The 13,176-nt window shown below is 37.0% G+C and overlaps 1 protein-coding gene across 3 annotated transcripts in view; it reads right to left on the reverse strand.

Annotated features, from left to right (window-relative positions):
* Positions 1 to 13,176, reverse strand: part of DMC1 (DNA meiotic recombinase 1) — a 56,122-nt gene that overhangs the window by 36,769 nt on the left and 6,177 nt on the right. For 2 of the 3 annotated variants that reach the window (XM_006155361.2, XM_006155359.2), the window contains exons 5-8: positions 10,116 to 10,198; positions 7,495 to 7,547; positions 6,520 to 6,561; positions 5,340 to 5,412 (exon numbers count right to left, since the gene is read on the reverse strand). In XM_006155361.2, the coding sequence (XP_006155423.1) occupies positions 5,340 to 5,412; positions 6,520 to 6,561; positions 7,495 to 7,547; positions 10,116 to 10,198 (251 nt within the window). The remainder of the gene's footprint in view (positions 1 to 5,339; positions 5,413 to 6,519; positions 6,562 to 7,494; positions 7,548 to 10,115; positions 10,199 to 13,176) is intronic. The other variant, XM_006155363.2, reaches the window with a different exon arrangement.

Raw genomic sequence — 13,176 nt, forward strand, 5'->3', positions numbered from 1 at the left:
AAAAAAAAAAAAAAAAGAAGATCCCTACTCTGGACCATGAAGGGTTTGTTTTTAGTCAGTGAATTATAAACAGCATTTTTTACTTGTTGAAAATACACTTTGGCATAATGTATTAAAGCCTGACAGAGTTTAATCACCTCAGATTTTTTTAGAAATCTCTCATGAGAGAAACACATTTTAAAATAACTTTTTGACTACTGTTACAGCATTTTTTTATGGGAAAGTTTTTACACAATTAAAAGTATGTACTGAAAATGGCAATGAATCAAATCTTTAAATAATATTTAAATGGCATATTAGATATGTAGATAGTAGAAATGTATATGTAGTTTTTGTCTTTTCAATATTAAATTGACAAACTAAGCATTGTCTATAAGACATTTTAGCAATTTTAGAGCAGTCACTTATTAATATTATTGTAAAAATAATTAATATATGTTTATTTTAATCTGGATCATTTTATCTATTTTTATGAGTCATGGAGCATAGGGGGTTTAAATAATGAGGACTCAGGAAGAATTAGGTGGCCATCTATAAGCTCTCCATGAGTCTATGTTTAACACTGAATTTATATTTTTTACATTAATTTTACCTCTTTTTATTTTTTTATGAAATTTTTAAAAGACAGAACACTTTAAGATTATAATCATTTGAAAAAAAGGCTTTTGGGGCTGGTAGGTGGCATGGTGGTTGGGGGACTGGATTCTCAGATGGCCGACTGCAATATATATTTATTTATTTTTTTTGGAGAGGTTTTTTGCTATAGGGCACATGTGCTCGCCAGAAGGACAAAAAGTGAGAAATCACCCCCCACCAGGGGGATGGCCACGCCACAATCCCTTCTCGTCCATTCTCCTCTTAGGATTTTTGGCACACACACACACATGTGCCTGGCATGAGTCTAAGCCATCGGGTCTGGGACTTAAACCTCGGTTGACTACATGGGAGTCCAGCGACACAGCCATTATGCCAACTTCTGGTCCCAGATAAAATAATTTTCTTTTTTTTCTTTTGAGAGCTTTTTGCTATAGGGCGCGAGTACTCACCACAAAGACAGAGAAAGACAGAGAGACAGAAAGCGAGAAATCACCCCCCCAGAGGGGTTGACCACGTTGCAATCCCTTCTTCTCCATTCTCCTCTCGGGATCTTGGGCACGTACACACACATGCCTGGCGTGAGTTTAAGCCACCAGGTCCGGGACTCGAACTGTGGTTGACTACATAGCCATTACACTAACTGCTGGTCCCAGATAAAATAATTCTTAAAAAAAGAAAAAAAAGCTTTTGGGGTAGACAGGTGGCGTGGTGGCTAAGGGCACTGGACTCCCACATGGCCGACTACTCCCACATGGCCGACTGGTTTGAGTCCCAGACCTGGTGGCTTGCTTTCTCACTTTTCATCTCTCACTCTCTCTGTCTCTCTGGTCAAATTAAAATAAATAAATAAAGTTAAATAAAATAATTCTTAAAAAAAAAAAAAGAAAGCTTTTTAGAAAAGCATCAAACAAAACAATTAACCATGGACATTAAGACTTGAACTAACTCGGGAACCAGCAGTTAGCGTAATGGCTATGTTGCTGGACTCCCACGTAGTCGACTGCGGTTTGCCTCCTGGCCCCAATAGCTTAGAAATCACGCCAGGCACGTGTGCGTGCGTGCCCAAGATCCCGAGAGGAGAATGGAGGAGAAGGGATTGTGGCGTGACCATCCCCCCTGGGGGCTGATTTCTCACTTTCTGTCTCTCTATCTCTCTCTGTCTGTCTGGCAAGCGCACGTGCCCTATAGTGAAAACCTCTCCAAAAAAAAAAAAAAAAGACTTGAACTAACTAAAGTTAAAGATTTGACAAGAGTTTACAACTAAAAAAGAAATTTGGCTATATTTATGACATATACTGATTTAGCATAATAACCTATAACATGACTGGTAAATATCACATTATAAATTTTTGAGAATCCCAGTTTATTTTGGAACACAGTGCATGTTTACACACACAAACACATATCCATACAACATATTTATACACATAATTTAAATATAATGTAAAGAAAATTTTAATTACCAATTTGACTATGTTTTTCTTATTATTTAACATATTAAAACAAGTCCGATTGGTTCTAATATCCCTCTTTCAGATGTTTCAGAGGTCCTCTGTAAGCATCCAAAAGTTACTCTGAGGTAAAAGAATTTTAAATTTTAGAGAAACCTTGTCAAATACAGTAAAAAGTTTAAATACTTAACAGTCAGCAGAAAATGAAAGTTAAATGTTTTCCAAGTTTCTTAGGGATGAAAAAGGGCTAACTTACTATCTAACTTACCATGTATCTTATAGAACACATGGTAGACTATAGCAGCCAGATATGACGTTCAGCAATAACAACAAAACAACCCAACATATGGATCACATATAAAATTTTTTTCAAAAGATTTAGTTTTTATCACTTTTAGTCATTAGTCTTGTAACTGTATCATAAGAGAAAAAAAATTGAACCTTAGGAAAATTAGTCTTACCTAACAGCACTCAAAAAAATTTAAAAATTATTATGTCTTGATTATTTATAAGAAACAAAATATTAGAGAAGGCCAGTCATTAATCTATTTTTTTGTTGTTGGTCAGATATCTACTATGTAACATTTACCATATAAATACCAACTATTTTATTAAACTAACTATCTTAAGACAAATATGATGTTATCTGTTTAATAAATTTTTGGACAAAGTATATGTTGGAAACTACAAAGACTTTTACTTTAATAATATTTTAAAAAGAATTATTTATTGGGACCAGCAGTTAGTGTAATGGCTATGTCGCTGGACTCCCACGTAGTCGACTGCGGTTCGAGTCCTGGACCTGGTGGCTTAAACTTAACGCCAGGCGTGTGTGCGTGCGTGCCCTAGATCCCAAGAGGAGAATGGAGGACAAGGGATTGCGGCGTGGCCATCCCCCCCGGGGGGTGATTTCTCGCTTTCTATCTCTCTGTCTTTCTCTGTTTGTCTGGCAAGTGCACGCGCCCTATAGCAAAAACCTCTACAAAAAAAAAGGAATTATTTATTTAATGCTTATTGATTCATTCATTTATTTTAAATTTGACCAGAGAGAGACACAGAGAGAGAGAGAGGAAGTGAGAAAGCAAGCCACCAGGTCCAGGACTCAAACCATAGTCTACCATGTTGGAGTGCCCAGCACCTTAACCACCATGCTACCTGCTGGTTCCCTACTTTATTATTTTTTACCATATTTTAAGCCAGTTTATTTGTCAAAGATTTTAAGCCATGTGAACTTAAAAAACATTTAAATTAATGTGTATGAGCACTTTTTCTATAAATTGAATAGAATTTTAAAATACATAGACATAAAACATGCTATGTAACATGTATGTGTGCACACACACACAGAGACAAAAGATCTGATAGTTTTTTTAAAAGTTTTTTATGCTTCTCCACCCACCAAATGAGAATATTTTATATTTTAACCCTGCTGATACCTGTATCAAACTGAGGATTTAAGAGTTGTCTTGATTAGCCCTACTCTGGTTTTTTTAGCTTTGCCAGTCATTGTTTATCTTTACATCTTCTGCAAAGAACGGAAACTGGTCATTTTTTTTTCTACCTGACCAGAATGGAAATCCCTTAATGCTGTGGCTGATTTTTTTTTTAATGTAATTAGATCCCTTCGGAGTTTGTCAAAATAATAACTTGCTTTTACTTCTGTATGTACACTTAATAATAAATATTTTAGCATTATTTTTAATTGTTAATTTTGTCATTAATTGTTTTAATTCTAAATATCTAATTAATAGGTAACCTACCTTGTAGATTAAACAAGGTAGAAAGTTTATATATATATATATTTTTTTTGAGAGGTTTTTGCTATAGGGCACATGCGCTCGCCAGACAGAGAGAGATAGAGAGACAGAAAGCGAGAAATCACTCCCCGGGGGGATGGCCACACCGCAATCCCTTCTCTTCCATTCTCCTCTCCGGATCTTGGGCATGGCCGCCCACATCGCCAGCGTGAGTTTTAAGCCACCGGGTCTGGGACAAGAACCGCAGTCAACTACGTGGGAGTCCAGCGACATAGCCATTACGCTAACTGCTGGTTCCCAAAGAAAGCATTTTTAATGTTTGTAATTCAAGGTGGATATTGTTCGGATAATGCCGAACAAGAAGCAACACAGTTTGACCTGTAGGTGTATTTTAAACCATTTTAATTAGTCTTTTTATTTAGCTTTTTGTATTTTTTATTATTATTATTTTTATTTTTTGCTCTGGGCAGGCTGGTAACAAAGCAAAATCTTTGGTAGAACTTTTTTATGTCACTTAAGCTTATCATTTATCTTATATAGTCTTAAAAGTGATAAAATTAAATTAAATCTTTTAGAATCTTTTGCAATATTAATGGACATCCCTGGAAGAACCTAAATTGGGAGCCCTCAATTATAATTATGCTTTTTAAAGAGTTTTATTGATGTCCTGCTGTGTTCTGGGATCAAGGCAATTGAATCTCTGCTCTAAACCCTATCTTCTAGACCCCAAAAAAGCTAAGCCAGCCTCCACACCCTGAGTGTTTAGACAGTCCTAGGTGTACAATAGCCAAGCATCTGAATACTTTATGGCACCAGGTCTGGGGCTCTAACCACAGTTGACTACATGGGAGTCCAGTGACATAGCCATTACACCTTCCTTCAATAGCACAGCCATAGTCCCTTCCTTCTGTGTTTTAGCACTCTTCATACCTTTTCCTTTATTTAGGTCTTGATTTTGATTGATTCAAGGATCTTTCTATCTATTAAACAAAATCTTTCAAGGAGTGGATTAAAAATTAAAAAGACAGGGCCAGCAGATGGCGTGGAGGTTAAGGTGCTGGATCCCACATGGTTGATTCCATAGTTTGAGTCTTGAACCCAGTGGCTTAAAAATCACACTGGGGGGAATGTGTACATGCATGCCCCAAATCCTGAGAAGAGACCAGAGGAGAAGGGACTGTGGTTGGCCATCCCCCTGGGGACGATCTCTTACCTTCCCTCTTTCTCATCCTGGCAAGCTCATTTATTGTATAGCTAAAACCAAAAAAGGAAAAAAGAAACAAAGAAATGAGTAAGATATCATTTCTTCTGTGTATTCCTTTTGTCAGTTTTACACTAGAAGTATGTGGAGAAGTGAAACCTTATTAAATAAAGTAATCTAAAAACTTGACCACTAATTGCTTTCTCCTTAGATTCTTTCCCATTATTGCTCATTTATGGGATCAATACAAAAACAATATATTTCAAACAAACTTTTTGTAGTGACACTGTATCATACTATTATGTAAGCAATTTGTTTAAATAAAAGGGTTACAAAGTATTTTCGGTATCAATGAAGATAATCTTTCCTCCTGGATAGCCACCTGCTCCTGGAAGTTGAGCTGTCACTAAGAAGCAATTAAAAAACTAGTATAAATAGAATGAACTTTGTACAAATGAATGTATAAATAAACATAAGATTTGTGTTGGTTGCTATTCTTCAGTAAATTCAGCAAAGATTAACAATACTTCAGTTTCTAAACAGCATGCTATATGTTCACATTACTAACCAATGGTGAAATTATAAGTACTCTGGCAGCACAAAGAATTTCAATATCTTTCATAATGGGAGACATTAATGAAAATTAGCTCTCCAAAAGAATGCAAATAGAATTTATTTATTTAGAGAGATTTTTGCTATAGAGTGTGTGTGCTCGCCAGAGAGACAGAGAAAGACAGAGAGACAGAAAGCGAGAAATCACCCCCCAGGGGGGATGGCCACACCGCAATCCCTTTTCCTCCATTTTCCTCTGGGAATCTTGGGCACACAAGCACACGCGCCCGGCGAATTTAAGCCACTGAGTCCGGGACTTGAACCGCAGTCGACTACATAGGAGTCCAGCGACATAGCCATTACACTAACTGATGGTCCCTCCTCCATTTTTCTCCTGGGATTTTGGGCACATAAACACACACACCTGGCACAAGTTTTAAGCTGCTGGGTTTGGAACTTGAACTACAGTCAACCATGTGGGAGTCCAGCAACATAACCACTATGTCATCTGCTGGTCCCATAAGTAGAATTTAAATATTACTAATTTTCTTCCTATAAGAAATAATCTCAAATATAATTTATGCTAATATAATTCATTTTGATTACCTTTCTTTTTTTATTCTTAATTTTATAAAGGAAATGTGTGTTTGCTGGAGAGAGGAAGAGGGAAAGTGAGAAAGCATCCCCTTGGGAGATGGTCACGCCTCAGTTCCTTCTCCTCTATGCTCCTTTCCAGATTTTGAGCATGCATGCACAAGTGCCTGGTGTTTTTCAAGCCGCTGGGTCTGGCGTGTGTGTAACCATGGGCAGTTTACTTATCCTCTTAAAGCAGTTTACTTATCCTCTTAGTCTCTCTTGTAAGTTTGTTCAGATGGCACATTAAGTAGTAGGTACATAGTAGATGTGTCGTAAGTGATGCTATGATTATTATTGTATTATTGTTGTTGCTAGGTATTCTTACCACAGAGGGTATGAGAAAGTTGAGTTTTCCCAGTACGAAATTCTGTTAAATAAAGAAAAATTGGTTGAAAAACAGAACTACACAGAATTTTTGTATATTTTCATTAAGAATAAAACATGGTCTCAGAATATTGTTTTCTCTTCCAACAGTCAAATGTCAGTCAAAAAGTACCTCCTGGTCACAAATGGGTTCTGCACATATAAATACCAATAGAAAAAAAAAAAACACAACTTTTTTACAGAACTGTCCTTTTGATAAAAATTATTTTATACCAAATTTTCCTTAGTAATAGTCATACAATAATTTTCTCCACAGGAAAAAAAGCTTGGGCCTCCTTTACTAAACTGAGATCCTCGAGGGGGAGCTGAAGTAGTCTCTCTAATAGGTGGTACCTCCTGGTTATGAGCAGAAGCAAGTTCTCTCTGGAGAAAAAGTCTACTCACAAATTTAGGTCCATTGAATTCTCATAGATTACAATCAAGTAATAAGTTCATAAATATCAATAAATACACAAGAAGATAAGCCACTAAGACAGAGTAAATAGAAGTACTGGAAACCAGATTAATTCTCCAAGTCAGCAACAACAACAAAACACAAGTTTAGTTCCCCCCAAGGACCACAAATACTAAAATTGTTAGGTGTAGTATATAATATAGCCATACATGAATTTAAAAAGAATAGAAACTATAACTAGTTAAGAGAGAATCTAATCTCTATGTTCATGAACATGTATTACACAGAAATAAGATGTGCTCATTATTCAATTGCCTTTTCAAGGAATGAGGAAAAATTCTAATCTCTTCCGTAGGAATCAGAAATAAAAGGATGAAAAAGGCCAATAAGCCATATCTGTTAACATTGATAATATATTTTCATTGTAATCCAGAATGACCCTGTATTATAATTGAGATTTAATAATAAGTTCCAGAACAGATACAATTTACTATTGGTTGTTAATATTAAGGCTCTGCCTACCTCCAAAAGCTTCTGTGATTGCCATGCTTTCGATTCCACCTCCTAGCAACTTACTATAAATAAAAGGGAAAGAAAAAACAGGAAGAAAAACAGATGTCAAGAAAGGAGAAAGTATTTGTAACATTAGTACCACATCTACCTATGTAACCTAGCCTCCACCTACTTACCTATAAAACATGAACCAGAATTCTTGTCTGAACAAATAGCACTCCACCTGTTCAGACCATAAGTTCTACTAGGTATGGACAGGTGGATCAACAAAACAATTAATAAGCCCTGCTGTTCTTATTTCTGGGTATCAATAGTAAAAATGTTAGTAAGGCCTTATGTCTCACTACTCTTTATAATTTAATTGGAATTAGAATAAATGCTTTAGTTATTAATTGGGTTTTTCATATTGTACTGGGACTATTTATAAAAATCAAATTGAATATTTGCTTTTTTAAAATATACTGAGAAATATGAGAATCCAGTGATTGTCACCATGGTTGGTATCTTACATAAATCAAATTTTATGGAGAACATGTCAGAATAGAAAATGTTCCAAGATATTAGCGTTAGAAAAATAACTGTCAGATTTTGACAGCATATATTTAATTGGTTACCCAGTGTTTTAGAGCATTTAATATTCATGATACTAAATTTAAGTCATGATCTCATTCATTCATTCACTAAAAGCAACAAATATTAATTGTAACTGTGCTAAAACCTGGTAGGAACACTTACAAACATTTTTACTATTAGCATGTCATTTCGGATGTGACTACAGATCAGACAAAGTCTTAAGAGATATTGGATAATCCAACAAATTTACATTCACATATGTTAGAAAGCAATTTAAATGTAAATTGAAGCAAATTTGAAGTTATCCTAAAACTGAGTCAAGGCTGCAGACTTCAATAAGAAAAAGAAAAATCTAGGAACCAGTAGATGGCATAATGGTTACGTTGCTGGACTCCAATGTAGTTGACTGCAGTTTGTGTACCAGACCCGGAGGCTTGAAACTCATGCTGAGTGTGTGTGCATGCGTGCCCAAAATCCTGAGAGGAGAGTGGAGGAAAAGGTATTGTAGCATGGCCATCCCCCTTAGGTAGTGATTTCTCACTTACTGTCTCTCCGTCTCTATCTCTCTGGTGAGCACACATACCCTATAGCAAAAACCTCTTTCAAAAAAGAAAGAAAGAAAGAAAGAAAGAAAGAAAGAAAGAGAAAAATCTAGATACTGACCTGCACAATTTAAATCCAGAGGATATGGGTAAAGAGATTACCCCATTTGGAGGTCACACAATTGGAGATCCTATAGGCCTAACAACTATTAAAGAAAATTTTACCGTCTCTTACTGTGTTGAAAAAAATCACCCTTACTAGCTATAGCTCTGAAAATCTCAGACAAAATTTTTGGTTGATACACAGTCTCAATCAGCTGAAACGATAACACCAAAATTCACCTGGGTGGGTATCCTAAATTATCTGATTTAATATTATTGTCCCCAAACTCAGGAAATAGTGCTTTTAAATCTAGGGAGATTTAAATATAGAGACATCTATCAAATCCATGGATTACTATTTTTATATTAAATTGGGCAATAATCTGTATATATTTGGTATTTAAGAACTTTTGTTCTAATCGTTCTTTGCTACCACTCTAACTTATGAACAACTAATTCTGCCTAGTTAAGATAGGGAAGAAAACTTACATTGAGATGATGATTGACTATGTATCAGGAACCATAAGACAGAAATAAACGGGTGTTAAAACTGCTGCAGATGGGGCCAGCCTGTGGCATGGTGGTGAAGGTGAGTGGATCTCACACAGTCAACAGTGTAGAACGAGTGTTAGACCCAGCAGTTTGAGAAATATGCTGGACTTGTTTGCATACATGCTTAAAAATTCCTAAAGGAGGGAGAAATGAAGGAGAAGGGATTGCATGAGACCATTCCCCATGGGGGATTCTTTCTCACTCTCTCTCTCTCTCCCCCTGTGTCTCTGATGAGTGCACATGCTCTCTGGCAAATTAAAAAATAAACAAAACAAAGAGGGGTTAATGAAAAGGAAAAAAAAAAAAAACTGGACCTTTTCTTCTAAAATATACAGTCTAACAACTGATTTCTAAGTAAAACCAAAAGGTGAAATGAGATTTTCTTCATTAATGGAGAAGGAAAAGAAATATAAAATTAAACTGACATTAAAAAAAGAATTCTTTATTTAACTTTTTATTTATCATTATAATTATTATTATTTTAAATTTGACCAGAGAGAGAGAGAGCAAGAAAGCAAGCCACCAGGTCTGGGACTTGAACCATGGTCAGCTATGTGGGATCTCAGCATTCCAACTACCACACCACCTGCTGGCCCCTAAACTGACTTTTAAAAGTGATGTGTAGATTAACACAGGATGATTCAAAGACTACTTATATTTTGGGTCTGAATTTCTTATAAGAAGTTTAATTCTGTTCCTATAAGCAGTCTGAAATTGCTTCAGCTGATGTTTTAAAAAATAGCAACAACAATAAAAACAAAACAAAACTACTTCAAAAGAAGATATTAAACCAGATAGAGGAAAACAAACATGCTATTCCAAAGATGGTGCTTAGTGGTTATAAAAATGTGAAATACACACTCGAATTCCTGACTCCCAGTGGTGATATGGAAAACCATCTTCCTCTTTTCACTATATTCAAATGCAGTCAGGAATCCTGGTTCCTACAGAAAGATAAAAGGAAAAGTTCAGAAAAGGTACATGATTTTATTTTTAAGAATTATTTTATTAAACTTTATTTATTTATTCATTTTTAATTTTGACCAGAGGGACAGAGTGAGAGAGAGAGAGAGAGGTAGAGTGAGAAGGTAAGTCGCCAGGTCCAAGACTTGAACCATGGTTAGCCACGTGGGAGTCCAGTGCTCTTAACCAGGACACCACCTGCAGGTCCCTATATGGTGATGGTTTTAATTTCAAATACTACCCCAAACTATATCCTTCATTATGAAGTACATTTTGTATAAGCTACAGTTCATTCATCTTTGAAGGCAGTACAAAATCATGGTTAAGGATACAGGCTTTGGGGGCCAGCAGGTGGTGTGGTGATTAAGGCCTTGGACTCTCACATGGTCGACCATGGGTCAAATCCTATACTATGAAGCTTGAAACACACCAGGTGTGTGCATGCCCAAAATCCCAAAAGGAAGGTGGAGAAGGAATTGGAGCATGGCCATCTTCCCTAGGGGATGATTTCTCACTTCCCCTTTCTCTGGTGAGTACATGCACCTTCTGGTGAAAAGAGTCAGGTTTTGGGGCCACCCCGTCTAGGTTCAAAATGTGTCTCTCTAATATTGTTAGTTGCACGATACAAAATAAATCACTAAATTTTGCTGTACTTAGGTTTCTCTTTTGGGTCAAATGGGGATATGTCTATTTCATAGAGTAGCTGTGAAGATTAAATGAAATATATTTATGGAATAAACCAGAATGGTATTTTACTGAACAATTCACTAGATTTCATTTAACAGCATTACTTTTTCCTAAGCTCTAGAAGTTCCAAGGAGTACAGAAATTCCAGTTTTCACTATCTATGGGACAATTGTTTTCTTTCTTTCTTTTCTTTCTTTCTTCCTTCCTTCCTTCCTTCCTTCCTTTCTTTCTTTCTTTCTTTCTTTCTTTCTTGCTACATGGCACGTGTACTCGCCAGAAAGACAGAGAGAGACAGACAGAAAGCAAGAAATCACCCCCAGAGGGGATAGCCATGCTGCAATCCCTTCTCCTCTGTTCTCCTCTTGGGATCTTGGGCATACACGCACATGTGCCCTGCGTGAGTTTAAGCCACCGGGTCTGGGACTCGAACCGTGATTGACTACATGGGAATCCAGTGACATAGCCATTACACCAACTGCTGGTCCCGGGACAATAGTTTTCACATATACTACTTATATACTACTTACTTGCTAAATTAATGAGTTACAGCTGACGCAGTGGCATAATGTATGAAAACAATTCTAATGTTGTCTACTGTATTGCTCTCTTTGTTTTATACTATGACAATGGTTCTCAAATTTGGAGAATTTGGGGTGGGCCAACCCCAGGCTCTATTCTACAATCAGCCGGGGCCTCTTTGTTTTCTATTAGCCACTCTAGGTGTTTTATTCTTTTCTTTTTTGGCTAGAGGATGTGTGTGCTTGCCCAAGAGAGACAGAAAGATGAAGAAAAAGTGAGAGAGCACCTCCTCCACACCCATCCCGCCGCCATGGGGGACAGTCAGACTGTAATCCCTTCTCCTCTATTTCTCCTTTTGGGATTTTGGGCATGTACCCACCATGTTTTTCAAGTTGCTGGGTCCAGGACTCAAAACGTGTAGTTGGCTATGTGAGATCCAGCCACCTTAATCACCACACCACTGACTGGCCCAGCCACTGTATGTGATTCTGATACACATTAATGTTTAGAATCGCTGTACTATGTTTACTATGAAATCAACTTCTTTTCTTTCTCTTTCTTTTTTTTTTAAAGAATTATTTAATTTTATTTATTCATTCATTTTATTTATTTATTTATTTTAATTTGATCAGAAAGACACAGAGGAAGAGAGTGAAAGAGGGAAAGTGAGAAAGCAAGCCACCAGGTCTGAGACTCGAACCGTGGTTGGCCATGTGGGAATCCAGCGCCCTTATCCACCATGCCACTTGCCGGCCCCCTTTTCTTTCTCTTTCAATCTGTTTCTCTATTCTGTAATAAAGCACTAAGAAAGAATACGATTTTGGGTACAATAGCGGGTGCTTGAGAAGGCGAGATGTTCTCTTCTTTAATAATGAGATCTAGTTTCCAAAGCAAAGGAGACTGTCTGGGCATGGTAGTGCATGGGAGCCTGAGGCAGGAAGATCATGACAGTGAGACCCTGTCTAAAACAGCACACACACATGCACGTATACACTACACACATGTACACACACACACACACACACAGAGACTAATGTCTAGGAGCTATAAAGCAGCAATTTCCAGACCTTGGGTACTGCTCCAGGGCTTCCTTAGACATCCTGGCAATATGAAAATGACTTGTAACTCTATTGATTGAGTATACTCAGAAGGTAGACCATCTGAGCTTGGTTCAGAGTAGTTCAATTGGATCCTCTCCAAGTTTAGGATCACACTGCCACTTGCATCACTGTCTTGACTATCTCCAAAGAGGGAAACTGAATGGCTATCAGTAAAGGGCATCTTGGATTTGCAGAGCATAAGATGCTAATATACAATGGAGAAATGCTTTGCTTTTCTGCAAAGAGGGAGATTTGGTGATGCTCTTTCTACACATTCTTGGTTTCAGAACTGGCATCTCTAGCGTTGTAAAGTGCTACCGAATGAACAACCACCAAAGCCAGATTAAGTTTAAAGGGAGTAAACTTTATTAGCTGGCCAGTGACTACAGCCTTAGGCTTGGGGCAAGAGTCAGAACTGTAGCCTCTACCAAAGTTGGAGCAGTCATTTTATAGGGAGTCAGTTACAAGGGGTTTCTATGCAAGCAGTTACAGAAGCTGAATCAAGCAGATTAATTATTTCTGAGAGGAGTGAAGTTTCTATGCAAGCAGTTACATTGTTGAACAAAAGGGTTTCCAGCTAGTTAGCAAAGACAGTAGCAGGTATAGGATGTCCCCCAGATGGGGTTTTCTGTATGGCTAACAACAATTATTTT

This window comes from Tupaia chinensis, unplaced genomic scaffold, assembly GCF_000334495.1.
Source record: "Tupaia chinensis unplaced genomic scaffold, TupChi_1.0 Scaffold000450_1, whole genome shotgun sequence".
Lineage (NCBI taxonomy): Eukaryota > Metazoa > Chordata > Mammalia > Scandentia > Tupaiidae > Tupaia > Tupaia belangeri.